The sequence below is a fragment of the Onychostoma macrolepis genome, chromosome 05, assembly GCF_012432095.1.
Source record: "Onychostoma macrolepis isolate SWU-2019 chromosome 05, ASM1243209v1, whole genome shotgun sequence".
Classification (NCBI taxonomy): domain Eukaryota; kingdom Metazoa; phylum Chordata; class Actinopteri; order Cypriniformes; family Cyprinidae; genus Onychostoma; species Onychostoma macrolepis.
Window position 1 is genome coordinate 43,566,919 of NC_081159.1, and position 20,808 is coordinate 43,587,726.

The following is a 20,808-nucleotide window of genomic DNA, read 5'->3' on the forward strand; positions in this document are numbered from 1 at the left end:
TCCATCGAGAGTCCCGTCGAGAAACAGTCAGTTGATATTCCCACCTGTTACGCCCCCTTCAGTGATGTATTCTGCCTGAAGAAAACCTCCCAGTTACCCCCGCACCGGCCATGGGACTGTGCAATAGATCTGCTTCCGGGTGAGCCAGTGTCCCGTGGTAAGATTTATCCACTGTCACTCCCAGAACAGAAGGCCATGGAGGAGTATATCGAGGAAGCTTTACATCAAGGCTATATCCGCCCCTTCTACGTCCCCTGCTGCTTCAAGCTTTTACTTCGTGGCCAAGAAGGACGGAGGTTTGAGGCCTTGTATCGACTACCGGGCGCTGAACAAGATAACCGTCAAATTCCGTTATCCACTTCCCCTCGTCCCAGCGGCATTGGAACATCTCCGCGGAGCCACTGCCTTCTCCAAGTTAGACCTCCGCAGCGCATACAACCTCATCCGGATACGTGAGGGGGACGAGTGGAAGACTGCCTTCATTACCCCTACTGGCCACCATGAGTACCTCGTCATGTCGTATGGATTAGTAAACGCCCCCTCCGTATTCCAGGATTTCATGCATGAGGTTCTCCGGGAGTATCTTCATCGGTTCGTCCTCATCTACATTGATGACATCCTTATCTACTCCTGGAGCATGGCTGAACATCACCACCACGTTGCGGAGGTCCTGCAACACCTGAGAGAATTCCACCTGTTCCTCAAAGCTGAAAAATGCTCCTTCCAGTCCTCAGTGCAGTTCCTTGGCTACATCATTGACCACAGTGGCATCCAGATGGACGAGGTATGAAGTCAGCGCGGATGAATCTAATGTTCTGAAGAATAAGTGTGGCAGTCATATTTACTGTAGCCTACTTGGCAATCACAGATTCTAGCCTACGTCTTGTGATATGTGACCCAAATAAGAATTTTTACCGGATATTGCCATCTGAACAAGTAACAAGTCTGCCACGTTTGTTCTGACCAACTGAGGAAAAAAGCATTACCATAAATCGCGCTACCAATGGTGATTTAATCTAAAGATCGGTTAGCTCATATCACATCAAACCATGCAAATTAATATTATTGTTATACTTTATTCTCAAATTATTAATGTTAACAACATCAGCATTGCTTGACTATGAGCATAGTGTGTATTAGTCTCAGACATCATGCCCACGGAACGTTGGCTAAATGTCTGATGCATATGGCACACTTATCTGGAAACTCTTCAGAAGTGTCGAAGTCGTCGTCGGATTGGTTGAATTATACAGGATTTCTGGGAGACGTATGTGTTGCGTTCTTTAACGTTCCGACTGGAAACAAAAATGCTGTGGCGCCAAACCCCCTCACGAAAGAAGAAGGCCGTCGTGCTTACAACTGTGATGACAAACGCTTATCAGGATCAAATAAACGCTGGATTTTCAAAAGTATGTGAAATATTTAAAGTTCGCGGCATAGAATCTTTAAAATACATCCGAGAGTTTCACACTTCACAACAGAGTCTGTTATTGTGGCGACATTTCCACGCCCTGAAACGTGACGCTGAACGAAACGAACTGTGATTGGTTGTTTGACATGTCGGTCAAATGGCATCATGACCGAGCCTTGGCCAATGAAAGCTGCCATCTATTCCAGACCTTCAGCCGTCAGTCTGAAGGTTTGGCTACGTGAGACTAAGTGTGTATTAGCGTGTAGATTACAATTTCTGTACAGTGTAATCTAATTGTCATGCCATTCGAATTTCTTATTAAGAAATTCTTTCAACCCAAAAAGCAAATTATGTTCCCTTCGAACTGGTTTCGTTTAAAATGCAAATCGTGTGTAATCCCAGGCTATCTGTAATCAGAAGCACATTTAAAACTGGAATATACTTTAATTTCATTCACATGTGTTTCATAAACACATATAATGCTTTCTGGATTACAATCCACCATCAAAATGATACATTTAATTATTCCAGCTGCTGTGAGAAAAGGCTATAAACAATCCATCACCTGCAGGATCCTTACATGTGATAGCCTAGTAGCCGGGACAACTTCTTTATGTTTACAGACGTGACGTAATGACGCAGTGCCATGCTCGAAACCTACCCTTACCTATAGGAAGCCAAACAACCCAAAAGTGTGACGAAACAGTTTGCTGTCATAGGCGTGGCTCAATGGACCGAGCGGCGCGGCCAACTCGAACATAAAGTTTGTGTTTTTCCCTGCACGTTAACATAATGAAGATCAGTATTAAGTTATTACATTTCTTTTGCTTAATATATTACTACATTAACAGTAGTATTAGCTACTTTGAAGCAGGTATGGGCTATATTTAGCAGTCACACGTTCAAAGCAGAAGCTTCCATTGTCCTCTTAGAATTAAAATGTTTTATGGTTTCATTCATCAAGCCATATTTTAAGTAAATTTTACATTTTTACGTTTTACGTTTTTTTTTTTTTTAAATTGATTAATTACATTTTATTTATTTAATATGGAGTGTAGAGAAAAGCCTGACAAACGTAGCCATTATATAAAATTGAATTGTTAAAGTTAAATAACATTACCTTGGACGTTCCCTGGTCTTTAGAGACAAAAAAAAATTCCATATATGTGACCCTGGACCACAAAAAGCATGGGTATGTTTGCAGCAATAGCCAACAATACATTGTATGGGTCAAAATGATCAATTTATTCTTTTATACCAAAAATCATTAGGATATTACTGTAAGTAAAGATCATCCATGAAGATATTTAGTAAATCTCCAACCGTAAATATATCAATTTTATTTTTGATTAGTAATATACATTCCTAAGAACTTCAATTTGGACAACTTTAAAAGCGATTTTCTCAATATTTTGATTTTATTGCACCCTCAGATTCCAGATTTGAATGTTTTAACTTTTTCATTAAGGAGATTTATGTGAATCCATCACAGGCTCTTAAATTAAAACTTGAAATAAAAACCTTATTTAGTTATCTTTTTAGCTGGTTTCCAATGTGATATTTCTTACTTTAATATGTATGTCTTTGACAGTTCTCATTTTAATTTAGTTTACCTTTTATATACAACCCTAACACTAAAACTGAAAATAAATAAAAATTGTATAAACATTTTCTAGCAGTAACTAATAAAAATACCAAAACACCACACTATTACTAAAACTTTAATTAAAATTAAAATGGAAAATACAAAAATAAAAACTAATTCAAAATGTTACTAAAACTATAAGCCAGTATCTCAATGACACCCAGACTTTGATATTCTTATATTTATCTGTTACAAGTTAAAGTCCATAAATGTTTGTTTAAAGCATGTTTATATGTGCTGTTTTTACAGTTATATATAATGTGTATGTCTATATTTCTGCATGTTGCAACAGTGTTATTTCTGCAGAGCTGCATTCCTCTCAACCAGGAATCTCATTATAATACCACACTTTATCTCACTTAAAGCTCACACTTTCACTTTGTATGGTAATGTTCTCTTATTATAGCCTATGCACTGCAGTGTGTCTGATAAACGCAGTGCAGCTTTCTGTCATATTCAGAGGAAGGTCAAGACCAGATAAAAACCATGTGGTATAGAATATTTGAATTAGGGAAAATGTATCTGCTAAGCCAATTATAAAATGCATAACATTTATGTCACTGAACACATACTAACCTGAATTCACAAATTGTCTATAATAAATGTCATATTTGTGCATTATTGACATAAATTAGCAATACTTTAAATGATACATTTGTATTTTTTCCCTTTGATTTTTGTATTTTGTTTTGGTTTTATAAAATGATGTTTTAAAAAAAATGTATGGAAAAGCACTGATTAATTTGAAAATATCGTATGTACTATATATGTGACCCTGGAGCACAAAACCTTAGTCTTAAGTCGCTGGGGTATATTTGTAGCAATAGCCAAAAATACATTGTATGGGTCAAAATTATGAATTTTTCTTTTATGCCAAAAATCATTAGGATATTAATTAAAGATCATGTTCCATGAAGATATTTTGTAAATTTACAACTGTAAATATATCAAAACGTCGTTTTTGATTAGTAATATGCATTGCTAAGAATTCATTTGGACAACTTTAAAGGTGATTTTCTCAATATTTAGATTTTTTTTTTGCACCCTCAGATTCCAGATTTTCAAATAGTTGTATCTCAGCCAAATATTGTCCGATCCTAACAAACCATACATCAATGGAAAGATTATTTATTCAGCTTTCAGATGATGTAGAAATCTCAATTTCGAAAAATTGACACTTAAGACTTTTTTTGTGGTCCGGGGTCACAATGTGACTTTCAAAAGGATCCACCAATGCCAAACTGTAAAATCTTTCATTTTAATATTGATAAATAAATGCAATCAAATCCCAATAAACAAATATAATCTAGAATCAATATTCATGACACAGATATTAAATCACGAAATATTAAATTGGAAACATATAAATTGAAATATGTAAATATTTGTAATAAATGTGCAAATATTTATTATATTTGTTTTTATATTGTTATGCTTTTAAATGTGCTTCTATTTATTTAAAAATTTTAATTATTTTAATATATATTCACAATTTTATTTGATTATAAAGTTCATTTAGCATGATTAAAAAAAAATTAAAAAGCATGTAATAAAATGATTTAAAATGCCTTTTCTACAGTTCATCTCTATTCTATTGTGTCCAAGCCGAGGAAGCTGGACTTTGTCGCGCTCTAGCGGTCATCAGATGTGTCGTCCTCTTTTCGCCTTCGCGTTAGCTGGTGTGTCCCTCGCGGGCTCCCGTCGCGTCTCTGAGTCCTGCTCGCTGTAAACACGTGTGTTCCTCGCATCATGGAGTTCGAGGGCTGCAGCTGCTTCAGACAGAGACTCGTGTTGTCCACACTGAGCGGAAAACGAGTGAAAATACGAAACATCAGATCTAAAGATGACAATCCCGGCCTGCGAGGTGCGTTTATATCACAACATCACTCATGACATGTGACGTAGTAGCTAATAAATCCATAACACCTTCATCATCATCATCATCAAAACATATGTACATGCGTTTATGAAATATTATCATCATTATCATCGTTTATCTACAGCACATGTCAAAATCTAATTATGATTCCCTCTGATTCAGATTACAGATTTGTAGTTTCTATAGTTTTAATGTTTATTACTTGCATTCCAATTCATTTATTTTCTTGTTATTTATTTTAGTTGTTTGTCATTTTGTATTCTATTTATTCTAGTTTTTTTTTTGCCCATTTAATTTATTTTCTAAATAAAATAATGTAATAAATAAAAAGTTAATAATTTAATAAAAGTAAGTAATAATAAATACTACATGTCCAAGTTTTTATTTACTTGTTTGTTTGATTGATGGTTTGTCATTTTAAGCTTTACTTATTCTAGACTTATTTATTTGCCTTTTTATTTTCTAAAAATATCAAATTTTTGTTTATTTAATCATTTGTTTGTCATTTTGTACTCTATTTATTCTAGACTTATTTGCCTTTTAGTTTCTTTTCTAAATAAAATAAGTTCTTGCTACTATATTAGAATGGATTTTTGTTTTTATTGGATTTTAAATGTTTTTTTTTTGGGCTCTTTTGGATACTTAAAATTCACATCATTTTAATTATTGATCCACTTGACTTCACTATCCACTACAACTCATTAATCTTAAAGCATTGTATAAAATTTTAATCTTGTAATAAATACATAATCACATTTAGATTTGACTACAAAACTAGTTTCAGGCCTTTAAGCAGAAGCCTTTAATATCAGCAGCTTCTGACAGTGGCTCTTCTCATCAGATTTCTTTATTTGTTTATTTTTAAATCTTGTTTTTATGTGTTTCGAAATGTGCATCTGTTGACGCAGATACTGTTTTATTATTTGATTGAAATCTAAACATCAGATGTGTTTGTGTTGGTCAGATTTTGAAGCGAGTTTCATCAGGCTCCTCGACAAAGTGACCAATGGCACCAGAATCGAGATCAACCAGACGGGTGAGTTCTGGTGAACACTGATGGATGGAGTGATTGACAGGTGTGTTGGTTGTTCTCTGATGGTGTGTGTGTGTAGGAACGGTGTTGTTCTATCAGCCGGGTTTGCTGTACGGTGGCTCGGTGGAGCACGAGTGTAATGTCCAGCGCTCTGTAGGTTATTATCTGGAGGCTCTGCTCATGCTGGCTCCGTTCATGAAGACGCCGCTCAGAGCCGTGCTGAAGGGCGTCACCAACGACCCCACAGACCCATCGGTGAGTTTCTGCGCTGATATCTGACCTCTCACCTTTAGTGTTAAGTTGCCATTTTAAAGGGATAGTTCACCCAAAACCGAATTCTGTTGTCATTTACGCACCCTCACGTCGTTCCAAACCTGTATGAGTTTCTTTATTCTGTTGAGGACAAAAGAAGATGTTTTGAGAGACATTCGACGGTAGCCATTGACTTCCATAGTATTTCTTTTCCCCATACTATGGAAGCCAGTGGCTACCGTCGACTGATTGCCAGCGTTCCTCATAATATCGTCTTTGTGCTCAGCTGAATAAAGAAACACTATAAAGTAGTAGTTTTGTGCAAAAGAAACGTAAGAGCAAGGTGAAATATATACATCTAAAAACCGAGCATTGATGTTAACATACCACTGTCACCTTTAATCTTTTTATTTCATTCATATCCTAAGGAGATATTTATAACTATATGTATTCTTCAAGCGAAACGGATTAATTCTTTAAACTGGAAAAGTATATATGCACCAAACATAGGACGATGGCTGAAAGAAATGGTATCAAATATGTTAATGGAAAAGATAACTTATATATTAAGAGATAAATACATAATTTTTGATGGAGTTTGGGGACCTTTCAAATTGTTTTTAAAATATGGTGGAGTTGGAAATATGTTGATAGAAGACTAAAAAAAAAAAAAAAAAAGAGGTGATTATTGTATATTAATGTAAAATACTGAGAAGGTTTTTGTGTGTGTGTATGTTTTCTCTGTTACATGGAAATTTATATGTACATGTGTATTGTTAAAATGCAATAAAAAAATAAATAAAACAGAACCGAGCATGGCATAAAGATTATGTAGGTACATCTGTATATCGTTCATGTTATTAAAAAATTTACCTTAAGTTTAATTTATTTCTATACATTTCTCTTTCACTCCATTTGTAGTACCTTCATACATTCCATGATAATAAAACAAATTATTGAATTATTTTTATATATTTTAATTTTATATTTTGGATTTATTTTAATCATTTCTAGACATGATTGTTATTTTTTTAATAAATTACATTTTTTATTCATATAACTGTTTTTAAAATTATTGGCCTGATTTTCTAACATTTTGTTATAGTTTTCATCACAGTCCAGTGTCGGCCGACTTTTCTTTCTTTCTTTATTTTTTGTGTGTGTAATCACATTTAATGCTTCTGCTTTGGTGTCTGATGCTCATGTTCTCTGTTCTCCAGGTGGATCTTCTGAAGGTCACTGCTATTCCTTTGATGAAGAAGTTTGGGATTGATGGAGACGGTCTGGAAATAAAGGTCTGACAAACAAAAACATTTTTGAAACGAATGAATTTGGTTTAGTTTCCCAGTGAATGCATGAAGCGATGCAGTTCAAGTCGCTTTGGATAAAAGCATGAATGCGGTTGGACGGTGTTGTAGCGTTGTGTTGATCTTGTCTGTAGGTGCTGAAGCGAGGTATGGCTCCTGAAGGAGGAGGTGAGGTGCTCTTCACCTGTCCGGTCCGCCGCTCCGTGAAACCCGTTCAGCTCACAGAAACCGGAAAAATCAAGAGGATCCGAGGAACAGCGTATCCTTCCATTGATGATAAAACCGGTTTGACACAGTACCACAATATTACTTGCTTCCAGTACACTTGAACTACAGGGAAGAGCTCGTTACTGTGGCTCAATAACTATGACAGGCTTCCATAGGCTTTAGCACTAAAACACTTTGTGAAATACTATTAGAGCAAACATTTAGCAGTCGTAAAAAATTCCTATTAAAGGAAGTTAGGAGCTACTGTTTGCTGCAAGATGTTTTGTGAAAACAGCCCCAGTTTTGATGAACACTGTTTGAAGTTAAATATCAACCAGTGAAATTGTGCCGTCTAGCCTTCGTGTGTTTTTCGTTGGTGTCTCATCACTGGTGTTTAGTGTTGATCTTTGACTGGCGCGCGTCAGGTTCTCCGTCAGAGTTTCTCCTCAGATGGCCAACAGGATCGTGGACTCGGCCAGGAGCGTCCTGAACAAATTCATCCCGGATATTTACATCTACACCGACCACATGAAGGGAGCCAGCTCTGGGAAGTGAGTTTCTGCAGTCGGTCCGAGCTGATGACTTAAAGCTGAACTGATTGTCAGTAATTAAGGGATTCATTTTATTGAACGTTGGCATTAGAGGGTGGTTTAGTTTAGTGACCTAGCAAACACCCCAGTAATGGCTCAGACGCCACAGTAATAGCCTAATCTCGCGCTAGTAAGCAGTGAGTAAGAGGTTATGGTGACGTGACTCACGCTCTGTGTGTTGTGTGCAGGTCTCCGGGGTTCGGTCTGACGCTGGTGGCGGAGACGGTGAACGGCACGTTTCTGGGCGCTGAGGTCGTGTCCACTCCGCAGGGTCAGGGAGATCCGGTGCTGCCGGAGGACTTGGGCAGAAACTGTGCCAAACTACTGCTGGAGGAGATCTATAGGGTGAGCAGAACCAAACACACACGCGTTCGGTTTCCATCATTTGTGGGGACTCTCTATAGGTGTAATTGCTTTCATTTTGTACAATCTGTATTTTCTATCCGCTACACCAAAACCTACCCCCACACACAACTACAGGCATTTTTAGATTCTCAAAGAAAATTTATTTTGTATTATTTACAAGCTGTTTTCAATCAGTCAACGTTTATTGGCCAAGTATGCATAACATACAGTATTGTTCAAAATAATAGCAGTACAATGTGACTAACCAGAATAATCAAGGTTTTTAGTATATTTTTTATTGCTACGTGGCAAACAAGTTACCAGTAGGTGCAGTAGATTCTCAGAAAACAAACAAGACCCAGCATTCATGATATGGACCCTCTTAAGGCTGTGCAATTGGGCAATTAGTTGAATTAGTTGAAAGGGGTGTGTTCAAAAAAATAGCAGTGTGGCATTCAATCACTGAGGTCATCAATTTTGTGAAGAAACAGGTGTGAATCAGGTGGCCCCTATTTAAGGATGAAGCCAGCACTTGCTAAACATGCATTTGAAAGCCTGAGGAAAATGGGTCGTTCAAGACATTGTTCAGAAGAACAGCGTACTTTGATTAAGAATTTGATTGGAGAGGGGAAAACCTATTAAGAGGTGCAAAAACTTATAGGCTGTTCAGCTAAAATGATCTCCAATGCCTTAAAATGGAGAGCAAAACCAGAGAAACGTGGAAGAAAACGGAAGACAACCATCATAATGGATCGAAGAATAACCAGAATGGCAAAGGCTCAGCCAATGATCACCTCCAGGATGATCAAAGACAGTCTGGAGTTACCTGTAAGTACTGTGACAGTTAGAAGATGTCTGTGTGAAGCTAATCTATTTTCAAGAATCCCCATAAAGTCCCTCTGTTAAAAAAGGCATGTGCAGAAGAGGTTACAATTTGCCAAAGAACACATCAACTGGCCTAAAGAGAAATGGAGGAACATTTTGTGGACTGATGAGAGTAAAATTGTTCTTTTTGGGTCCAAGGGCCACAGGCAGTTTGTGAATTCAAGCCACAGTACACAGTGAAGACAGTGAAGCATGGTGGTGCAAGCATCATGATATGGGCATGTTTCTCCTACTATGGTGTTGGGCCTATTTATCGCATACCAGGGATCATGGATCAGTTTGCATATGTTAAAATACTTGAAGAGGTCATGTTGCCCTATGCTGAAGAGGACATGCCCTTGAAATGGTTGTTTCAACAAGACAATGACCCCAAACACACTAGTAAACGAGCAAAGTCTTGCTTCCAAACCAACAAAATTAATGTTATGGAGTGGCCAGCCCAATCTCCGGACCTTAATCCAATCGAGAACTTGTGGGGTGATATCAAAAATGTTGTTTCTAAAGCAAAACCAAGAAATGTGAATGAATTGTGGAATGTTGTTAAAGAATCGTGGAGTGGAATTTGTTTTTTGGTTTTTTTAAACTGTGGTCATACAACTAAATATTAGTTTAGTGATTCACAGGATTGCTAAATCCTAGAAACAAAAATGTTTGTACAAAATAGTTTTGAGTTTGTACAGTCAAAGGCAGACACTGCTATTTTTTTTAACACACCCCTTTCAACTAATTGCCCAATTGCACAGCCTTAAGAGCGTGCATATCATGAATGCTGGGTCTTGTTTGTTTTCTGAGAATCTACTGCACCTACTGGTAACTTGTTTGCCACGTAGCAATAAAAAATATACTAAAAACCTTGATTATTCTGGTTAGTCACATTGTACTGCTATTATTTTGAACAATACTGTACAAGGTAATTTTTTGCCGGTAAGCGGCATCCCACACATAAAAAAACCCCACTTACACAAAAGAGAACAAAGAAATAAATAAATTACAAAATATGTTTTTGGTGCCCCGTGGGGAACTAGGTATACCAGGATCCATGAGCGTCGGAAGCTAAATAAATGTGGGTTCTAAATAAATATATTGGAAAGGTATTTGTTTTCAATAAAAATGAAAGAAATAATCAAAGTTGAAATGAAGTGTCAGGTAGGGTTAGGTGTATCTGAGCAGCAGCAGATACGCTATTGATGCTTTGTTTGAGTAACTAGTGAAAACACGGACTGGAGTTTAATTTATACGGAATCTGAATGATCCAAGAGGAAAGGGTTTGAGGAAGCAGCAGCATGGACCACACACACACACACACACACACACACACACACACACAACTCAAACAAATACACACATACATTCACACACCTTTCAAACACACACACACACACCTCAAACAAACACATACATACGTTCACACACCTTTCAAATGAACACACACACACACATTCACACACCTCTCAAGCAAACACACACACTCAAACAAACACACACACACACACACACACACACATACATTCACACACCTTTCAAACACACACAAACACACACACCCAAACAAACACACACACACTCAAACAAACACACACATAACTCAAACACACACACACACACCTCAAACAAACACACACACACACACTCTCACACACACATACACACACACCTCAAACACACACAACTCAAACACACACATACATTCAAACACACACACACACACACCTTTCAAACAAACACACAACTCAAACAAATTCACACACCTTTCAAACACACATAACTCAAACACACACAAACACACACAAACAAACACACACACAACTCACACACCTCAAACAAACACACATAACTCAAACACACACACACACACACACACACACACCTCAAACAAACACACACACACACACACTCTCACACACACATACACACACACCTCAAACACACACATACATTCACACACTTCTCAAACACACACACACACCTTTCAAAGAAACACACAACTCAAACAAACAAATTCACACACCTTTCAAACACACACCTCAAACAAACACACACATACATTCACACACGTTTCAAACACACACACCTTTCAAACAAACACACACACACCTCAAACACACACACACACACACACACACACACACATTCACACACCTCAAACACACACACAAACACACACACACACACACACACACCTCAAACACACACAAACACACATAACTCAAACACACACACACACACCTCAAACAAACACACACACACACACACACACACACATACACACACATACACACACCTCAAACACACACAACTCAAACAAACACACATACATTCAAACACACACACACACATATATTCAAACACACACACAACTCAAATAAACACACACACTTTCAAACACACACACTTAAACAAACACACACATACATACATTCACACACCTTTCAAATAAACACACACACACACACCCAAATAAACACACACACAACACACACACCTAAATAAACACACACATAACTCAAACACACACACACACACTCAAACACACACACACACACACTCTCACACACACATACACACACACCTCAAACACACACATACATTCACACACTTCTCAAACACACACACACACCTTTCAAAGAAACACACAACTCAAACAAACAAATTCACACACCTTTCAAACACACACACCTCAAACAAACACACACATACATTCACACACGTTTAAACACACACACCTTTCAAACAAACACACACACACTCAAACACACACACACACACACACATTCACACACCTCTCAAACAAACACACACACACACACACACACACATACATTCACACACGTTTCAAACACACACACCTTTCAAACAAACACACACACACCTCAAACACACACACACACACACACACATTCACACACCTCTCAAACAAACACACACACACACACACACACACACACACACATATACATTCACACACCTTTCAAACACACACACCCAAACAAACACACACAACTCACACACACCTCGAACAAACACACACATAACTCAAACAAACTCACACACCTTTCAAACAAACTCACACACCTTTCAAACACACACACACCTCAAACAAACACACATACATTCACACACTTCTCAAACACACACCTTTCAAACAAACACACACAACTCAAACAAACAAATACACACATACATTCACACACCTCTCAAACAAACACACACCTCTCAAACAAACACACACACACACCTCAAACAAACACACTCACACATATACACACACACCTCAAACACACACAACTCAAACACACACATACATTCAAACACACACACACACACACCTTTCAAACAAACACACAACTCAAACAAATTCACACACCTTTCAAACACACACCTCAAACAAACACACACATACATTCACACACCTTTCAAACACACACAAACACACACACCCAAACAAACACACACACAACTCACACACACCTCAAACAAACACACACACACACACACACACTCTCACACACACATACACACACACTCTCACACACACATACACACACACCTCAAACACACACATACATTCACACACTTCTCAAACACACACACACACACCTTTCAAAGAAACACACAACTCAAACAAACAAATTCACACACCTTTCAAACACACACACCTCAAACAAACACACACATACATTCACACACGTTTCAAACACACACACCTTTCAAACAAACACACACACACCTCAAACACACACACACACACATTCACACACCTCTCAAACAAACACACACACACACACACACACACACACACATACATTCACACACCTTTCAAACACACACACCCAAACAAACACACACATAACTCAAACAAACTCACACACCTTTCAAACAAACTCACACACCTTTCAAACAAACACACACACACCTCAAACAAACACACACATACATTCACACACTTCTCAAACACACACACCTTTCAAACAAACACACACAACTCAAACAAACAAATACACACATACATTCACACACCTTTCAAACAAACTCACACACCTTTCAAACAAACACACACACACCTCAAACAAACACACACATACATTCACACACCTCTCAAACAAACACACAACTCTCAAACAAACACACACACACCTCAAACAAACACACTCACACATATACACACACACCTCAAACAAACACACACACATTCACACACCTTTCAAATAAACACACTCACTCACACATTAAATAAATATATTTGTATTTAAAAATATAAAAAAATACTCTGTTTTGACAACTAACACATTTACTGAAATTAAAAAAGTAAATAAAAGAACAACAAATTACTGTCTTTTTTTGTAAAGTGTTACCAGATATTTTAATGTTGATTAATTTTAATTAAACTGAAGTTTGTAATTCCTGCATCATTAGCGGCGTCAATAGAGTTTTTGTTTCAATGGCAGACTGAGATGTGACATCATTAATTTAACCAATGGGTTGATTTGGGGGCGGAGCTACCTGTTTGTTTGACCAATGACAGATGAGGGGGTGTTTTAAACTTTAAAAAAGTTCTGTGGTCTGATCTTTACTCTGAAAAGTGTTTGTCTGCTCACATTTTCATTTGGATAGAGTCTCAATCAAAGCGTGGTTTGGCTTGTTTACACTGTCCTGGTGCAGAGGCATGCTGGGAAAGAGATGCTTGTCTGTTACATCTCAGTATGAGAGGTGTGAGGTTGTTGGAGAAGAATGTGTGTGTTCGTGATTGAGAACGGGTGAGCGAGCCGGTGGGCCGCAGCGATTAGATCCGCTCTGCTAAAGGGGATTACAGCCGTCTAACCGTAATCCACTGTAACTCACTGTACTGACACCGGATAAACACCCAGCATACGCTCCCTTCATAGTGCGCACACCGCTCTCTCTCGCTGCGAGGCATGTGACGTGAGTTAAAATGGGCTGATTCTGTGTTTTCATACTGAATGCAGAGGCGTTATAGGGCGTCTTTTTAGGGCTGTTAATATTTGAAGGTGCTGGCTGATCGTACGCAACGTGTGCATTTGTGTGTGTGTGTGTGTGTGTGTGTTTGAGCGTGTGTTTGAGTGTGTTTGTGTAGAGGTTAATCAGTAGCTGGTGGTCGGTCTCTGTAGTAAACAGCTCCTGAATGCAGACTAGTTCTGATTGTGCTGCTGTTGGATGGCCTGGAAAGCATGATGTGAGTTAATGCTCTCTCTCTACGAATTCAAAAATATATATTTTTTTGTTTTTAAATGGAAAAAGATGTTTAATTACTGTCTGCATATTCAGCCTGTTTTAATGCATTTCAGTGAATACATTTTGAAATAATTTAATATTGTGCTAAAATTACGGAAAAATTATTTTAATATATTATATTCATTAAGAAAGCCTTGTTTATTATGTCACTGCTAGGCTTGTTTTAGGCTTATTTCTTTGGTATTGCACATGAAATGCTTATCTAAGTAGCAAGTATTTTTATATTATTTGTATTACTTTTTTATTATTTTGTTTTGTATATTTTTAATTTTTTTAATTTATTTTATTACTATTTTATTTTAATTAGTTTATTTGTTTGATTTTGCACATGAAATGCATAACTAAGTAGTTTGTTATTAGTACATTTAGTTATTAATACAAGCAAGTCCTTTTTATTTTTCTATATTTTTTTTTTTTATTTGTGATTTGATTTATTTCTTCGATTTTGCACATGAAATGCATAACTAAGTAGCAAGCTATTAGTACTTTTTATTATTTTATTTTATTTTTATTTTTTTTACAATTTTATATAGCATTATTTATTTTTTATTAATGTGTTTTTTTAAATTAATTTTATTGTTTATTTCTTTGATTTCTGCACACCATGAAATACATAAATGAGTGGCAGGGTTATTCATACTAGTAGGTATTAATAATAGCATGTTTTCTTTTTATATAATTTTTTTTTATTTTATTATTGAATCATTAGAATTTATATATGAATGCTAGCAGTCAGATTTTTTGAGTGGGCTGACAGAACATATCAGCTAATGTTTGGGGTGGGGTTACTTGTTATTCAACCAATGGCAGACAGGTGCAGTGTTAAAAACCTGTTTGAAAACAGTCATTATTTTCGTAATTTTTTGTTGGTGCAGGAACAACACACTTCAGCTTTAAAAGGCTTTTTGTTACAAGTTTGTGTTGAGTTTGTGTTGGTGGTGCAGGAATTATGGGAGTGTTTTTGTCCAAAATGAAACCTTTTCTTGATGCCCAAACATGTTAATAACACACTAGCATAATTTTGCACTTTTTTTTTATGTTCACTTGTCAAAATGAATTGCTGAGGATCAGACTACATGAGTTCTGTTATGATTGTTGTTTTTTTCAGCAGCCAGTCGTTGATCATCCAGCACTCCCCGATGTTGTTTTCGTGTTTTTGAGAATGAGTCAGGTTATTTTCATCAGTTTTCTGAATGACGCATACTCTTGTTTGTATTGAGTGTGTTTTGGCAGAGCTGTCCGGTCACTGACACGCTCGTGTCCTTGTTTGTTTCAGCGGGTACGAGAGTATCGACTGCTGTCAGCCGACACAAACATGAGTCTCATCAAGAACTGTCATATTTCACTGCAAAATCAACATAAAGTCTAACTTTATTATTCACATTATTTTCACAAAAATGAAACACATTTTACCCTCATTGCAAAAATAAAATATATTATGTATTTTGTCATTTTAATATTATTTATATATTACATTTAGTTTTTTTATATCATAGTAAAATGTAATGGCATTTAGCCTAATTTATGCTGAGCTCAAACAGTATGATATTCATTACGAAAAAAATGCGTAATCAATATTAAATGTTTATTACGATACTTTGATCTTGTTTAATTAATGTTTTGAATTTTACTTTTATATCTTCTGTTTGTTTTTTATGTCTATATAGTTATTTATTTTTATTTCAGTTTGAGTTTTTATATTCCTAATGACCCTAAATTAGGCTTAATTTTCTTAATGCAGCATATAATTTCTAGGTTTCTTAGGAAATGGTTTTTACTTTGTGTTTAACTGCTACGTTAAAAAAAAAAAAAAAAGAATCAAATACATTTAGTTTTGTATTAATTTTAAATGTCTTATAGTGTTTTTGTTAATTAGATATAATTTGTTTTGCTTTCTTTTGGCTCTGCTGCTGATGAAGCGTTAAATAAATATGTCTGATTCTGAGCACAGAATGTTTCTGGAGATCTCATGTCTTGTAAACATGCGGCCGGTTGTTATGAAGGTTTGACAATGCCGTTCAGTGTTCATAATTGCATTTGATTCGTGCAGCAGCGGACGGTGAATATGACAGGAGCATCACGTGGAGAGCGCTGCGGTCTCTGAGTCTCACCTTCATTAATGCTCACGGAGCCAAATGTTTGGGACTTTTCCACCAGGCACTATGGGAAAGTTTCCGAGCGTTTCTCATCCATCATGATTCATGAGACAAAAAGTACAGCATTAGACCATCAAATCAATCCCTTTATCAGGACATGAATGTCTCTTAATGGAGTGTCAGTTCTTGGTGAGGATTGACTTGTTTAAAATCTTTGTAGTTTTTTATTCTTAATGCAAATGTAATGTTCCTAAACATGTCTCTTTAAATGAGGACGTACAGTTATGTACTTTAGTTAATTGCGTGTCCAGGTTGATGTTCTGAGTTTGTTCATGAATGTCGATAGCTCAGACCTTTTGTTTTGTGCTACTGAAATGAACGATAAAGGTAATATCATGTTTTTTTTTCATATGTAGAATCGTACTGTGTAGGGCTATGTATAAAAGCGCTATGGTTATTATTTTATCATATTCATGAACTAAAAGACCTGATTTGTTGTTGCAGTTGTTTCTGCTAACTTGTTTCGCTTATTTCTTACGCATTATTATTTCTTAAATGCATAACTAAGTAGCAGTTTATTAGTACTTTTAATTATTAGCATTCTTTATATTTTAATATTATTTTTTATTTAATTTATGTATTTTATTTTTTAAGAATGTTTAGTATTTTTTTTCTTTTTACAGGCCAACATAATTTTAGTTTTTTTATATATATATATATATATATAAAAAATGAATAGCAGTGTTTGTTTGTTTTTTGCATGGGCTGACAGGACGTAACAACCAATGCCGTGATGTTGGGGGCGGGACTACTGGTTTGTTCAACCAATGGCAGACAGAGTGTTGGAAACCTGTTTGAAAACAGTCATTATTTTGGCAACAAGCTTCGGCTTTAAAAGGCTTTTTATTACAACAAGGTTGTTTTAACTTGTATGTTTTCATATGAACAATTATTATTATCTTCGCAAGAAAAAAAAAATTGAACATTAGACCATAAGACCGAACCGAACATCAGGATGTAAATGTCACTTCTGGAAATGAGGATTGACTTGTTTTAAAGTTTTTGAACGTTTTCATTCTAAATGCAAATGTTTTGCTCTTCAGTTTCTTAGTAATGTAAACCCTTCACAAAGAGAAACTATCATGTTTTTTTTTAATTATTTTTGGATGTTATACTTGAGAGTACATTATTCACATGCATGATGGCATTAACATTCTAATCATTCAGTGCCGTGGAGGAATACACATGAAAGTATCATGGTAAAGTGGTTCTGTGGTTCTTTGTGAGAGTTAAAGTGGATTTTAAAGTGTTTGCATGTGGATCAAACTTGAATTGTCATTTGCATTTGTGGTTTACAGTGCACAGGATCAATGTTTAATGTAGTTTAATGTAGTGATTCATCAGACGCAGAGGAGCTCAGACTGAGATGCAGATCCGTGTTTGAGGAACATTTTCCTGAATATCCCACACATTCTCCCGCTGATTACTGCCGTCTGTCCATTTAAAGCTACACGAGGATGACCGTGTGTTCAGATAGTTAGCGGTGTGTGAGCTTCACTAAACTCAGTCAGTGGTAGCTTGACGTTTTGACGACTGCTTGTGAACGACTGAATGGAGAAACACTTTTTACTAGCAGAGACCTGCTAACCAGCCAAACCTTCACCCGGTGTTATTTTAGCTTAATTGAATTACTATTGTCGTTTTCATTAATGTCTTGAATTAGTTTTATATATACTCTTTTTTTTATTTTAATACATTTTTTTTTAAATTTCAGTTTAGTATGTTATTTTAGTACATCAAGTTAAACAAAATGAAAATGATTTCTTTGGCAGTTAGCTAAAATCAAATAATTTTCAGTTTTTGTTCATTTTGTTTCAAGATTTTTTGTTGTTGTTGTTGTTTTCAGTTCTATTTAACTACAGTAATAATCCTGCTTGGAACCCGTTGATTCTGACCTTTATTTTTTTTCTCTTCCAGGGCGGCTGTGTGGATTCGACCAATCAGAGTTTGGCTCTCTTGTACATGACGTTAGGCCAGCAGGATGTGTCTAAAACGCTGCTAGGACCCCTCTCGCCCTACACGTGAGCGCTCACATACACACACACCCAGAGGAGTAAAAGCCAAAGAAGTGTTTTTCAGGGATCTGACATCAGTATCAAGTATCCAAGTAAACATAAATTACAAAAAGTATCAAATGTCATTTCAAACTGCTTGCAGCTTTTCCATGCACTCTCAGAAATAAAGGTACAAACGCTGTCACTGGGGCGGTACCTTTTCAAAGTGTACATATTTGAACCTAATAGGTACAAAAATTGTACCCAGTGACAGCTTTTGTACCTTTATTTCTGAGAGTGTGTGACGCAGAAAGACTGCTTTCTTTACTTTTACTGTTAGCTTGATGCGATTTGACACGGATGCTCTTGCATTTTTTTTTTTTTTTTATGTGTATATAATTATGGCATCTTTTTCCCAGTGATAATATTCCACCTGTCATGTTCTGCATCACATTTGTGTCCGGATCCAGCAGTTTTCTCTGCCGTCATGAATTGTCCATTTTCAGTTATCATGGTACCGGTGCTGTGTGCCTGTCAAGTACAGTACTATGATAACTGAAGATTGACGGTGCCAACACGTGTCTCACCTCCAGCGCCTCGACTTCTGTGGACTCCAGCTTCATATCTGAGCAGGAGGTTGATGCACAAAAATGCCTAAAAAATCTTCAGATTTTTGCCTTTTGATCAGTGTGTTTTTAGTAGCATTGGGATATTATTATAGTATTTATTAATAGATTGAATTAGTTTTTATTTTTATATTTTATTTTTATATTTTATTTATTTATTTTTTTGGTCATTTTAGTGTTTTTGTCTTTTTTTTAGGTTTTTTTTTTTCAGCTTTAGTTTTTTTATTACATCAAGTTCAATTAAATGAAAAATGTTTCCTTGGCAAATAACTGAAATATTTATGTTTTTTTTTTAATGTTTTTTTTTTAACTATATTAAACCCCTTTTTTTTTTTGGTGTTTTTATTAGAATTTGACATTAATGTTGTTTTTAATGTGGCTTTGAATAATGCTACTTTCTTTAGAAGGATTGTTCATTTTAAACTAACAATAAATCAGGGATTCCAAGACGTTTTTGACAGGACCCCTTGGTCCTAAAATATTTAATATTTCTATAATTTAACAACCTTAACGGTTCTCTAATGTTGGTCACATGACATGGAGGTACACAAATAAAATACTTTCAATATTTAATTATTTCAAATTACTTTTATTTATTTTCTATTTTTAAATATAATTTTTTATATATATTTCATATTTTTTTATTATTTATTAGATTTAATAATTTATTTACATTTTATTTTCAAATGATTTCTTTATATTATTTACTACTTTATTATTTGGTTATTAGCTTTAAATCAACTCGCAAACCCGTTGTTTAGGAAGCTCTCTGCGGTTAAAGTATCAGAGAGAACCGCACGACTGCCATGCCGTCTTAACATGTACCATGGTAATACCATGTTTTTTGGTCATGCACTAGGGTAACGATGGTGATTTGTTCTTGTTGAAACCAGCATCTAACTCTCACTGTTTTCCATGCAGGATCGAGTTCCTGAGACACATCCGAGACTTCTTTCAGATGATGTTCAAGATCGAGCAGCAGAAACCTGGAGAAGATGAACAGAAAGGAGGAGAGAAGGTCCTGATGACGTGTGTGGGAGCCGGATACAGCAACATCAGCAAAACCATCAAATAAAGACTCCAGAATCTCCTTCGGACCGAAGATTGTGTGTTGTACTCAGTGTTTTTGTATTTTACAGTGGAATGGTGACATTCCCATATTTTTTCATAAAGAAGTGTCTGCTGAACATTGATTTTGTACCACGTTGAGAGGCGCTTTTGTGTTTCA

General features: G+C 36.1%; 2 protein-coding genes across 2 annotated transcripts in view; one reads left to right on the forward strand and one right to left on the reverse strand.

Moving 5' to 3' along the window:
• Positions 1-8,613, reverse strand: part of LOC131540717 (cytosolic phospholipase A2 gamma-like) — a 33,187-nt gene extending 24,574 nt beyond the window's left edge. The window contains exon 1 of the mRNA XM_058775906.1: positions 8,493-8,613. The gene's annotated coding sequence lies outside the window, so the exon portion shown is untranslated. The remainder of the gene's footprint in view (positions 1-8,492) is intronic.
• Positions 4,675-20,780, forward strand: rcl1 (RNA terminal phosphate cyclase-like 1). The gene is made up of 9 exons (XM_058775907.1): positions 4,675-4,920; positions 5,900-5,971; positions 6,048-6,223; positions 7,441-7,515; positions 7,662-7,786; positions 8,160-8,285; positions 8,513-8,669; positions 18,878-18,981; positions 20,502-20,780. Exons 1-9 carry the CDS (start codon positions 4,806-4,808, stop codon positions 20,653-20,655), a joined length of 1,104 nt encoding a protein of 367 aa, XP_058631890.1. The 5' UTR covers positions 4,675-4,805; the 3' UTR covers positions 20,656-20,780.
• Positions 20,781-20,808: the final 28 nt, after the last annotated feature.

What these genes read in the sequence shown, in the direction of transcription:
- rcl1 (XM_058775907.1), top strand. Translation starts at nt 4,806, where the DNA reads ATGGAGTTCGAGGGCTGCAGCTGCTTCAGACAGAGACTCGTGTTGTCC. An exon ending in AAGAGGATCCGAGGAACAGC is followed by an intron (nt 7,787 to 8,159) that starts GTATCCTTCCAT and finishes GGCGCGCGTCAG; the next exon opens with GTTCTCCGTCAGAGTTTCTC. An exon ending in GGACCCCTCTCGCCCTACAC is followed by an intron (nt 18,982 to 20,501) that starts GTGAGCGCTCAC and finishes TTTTCCATGCAG; the next exon opens with GATCGAGTTCCTGAGACACA.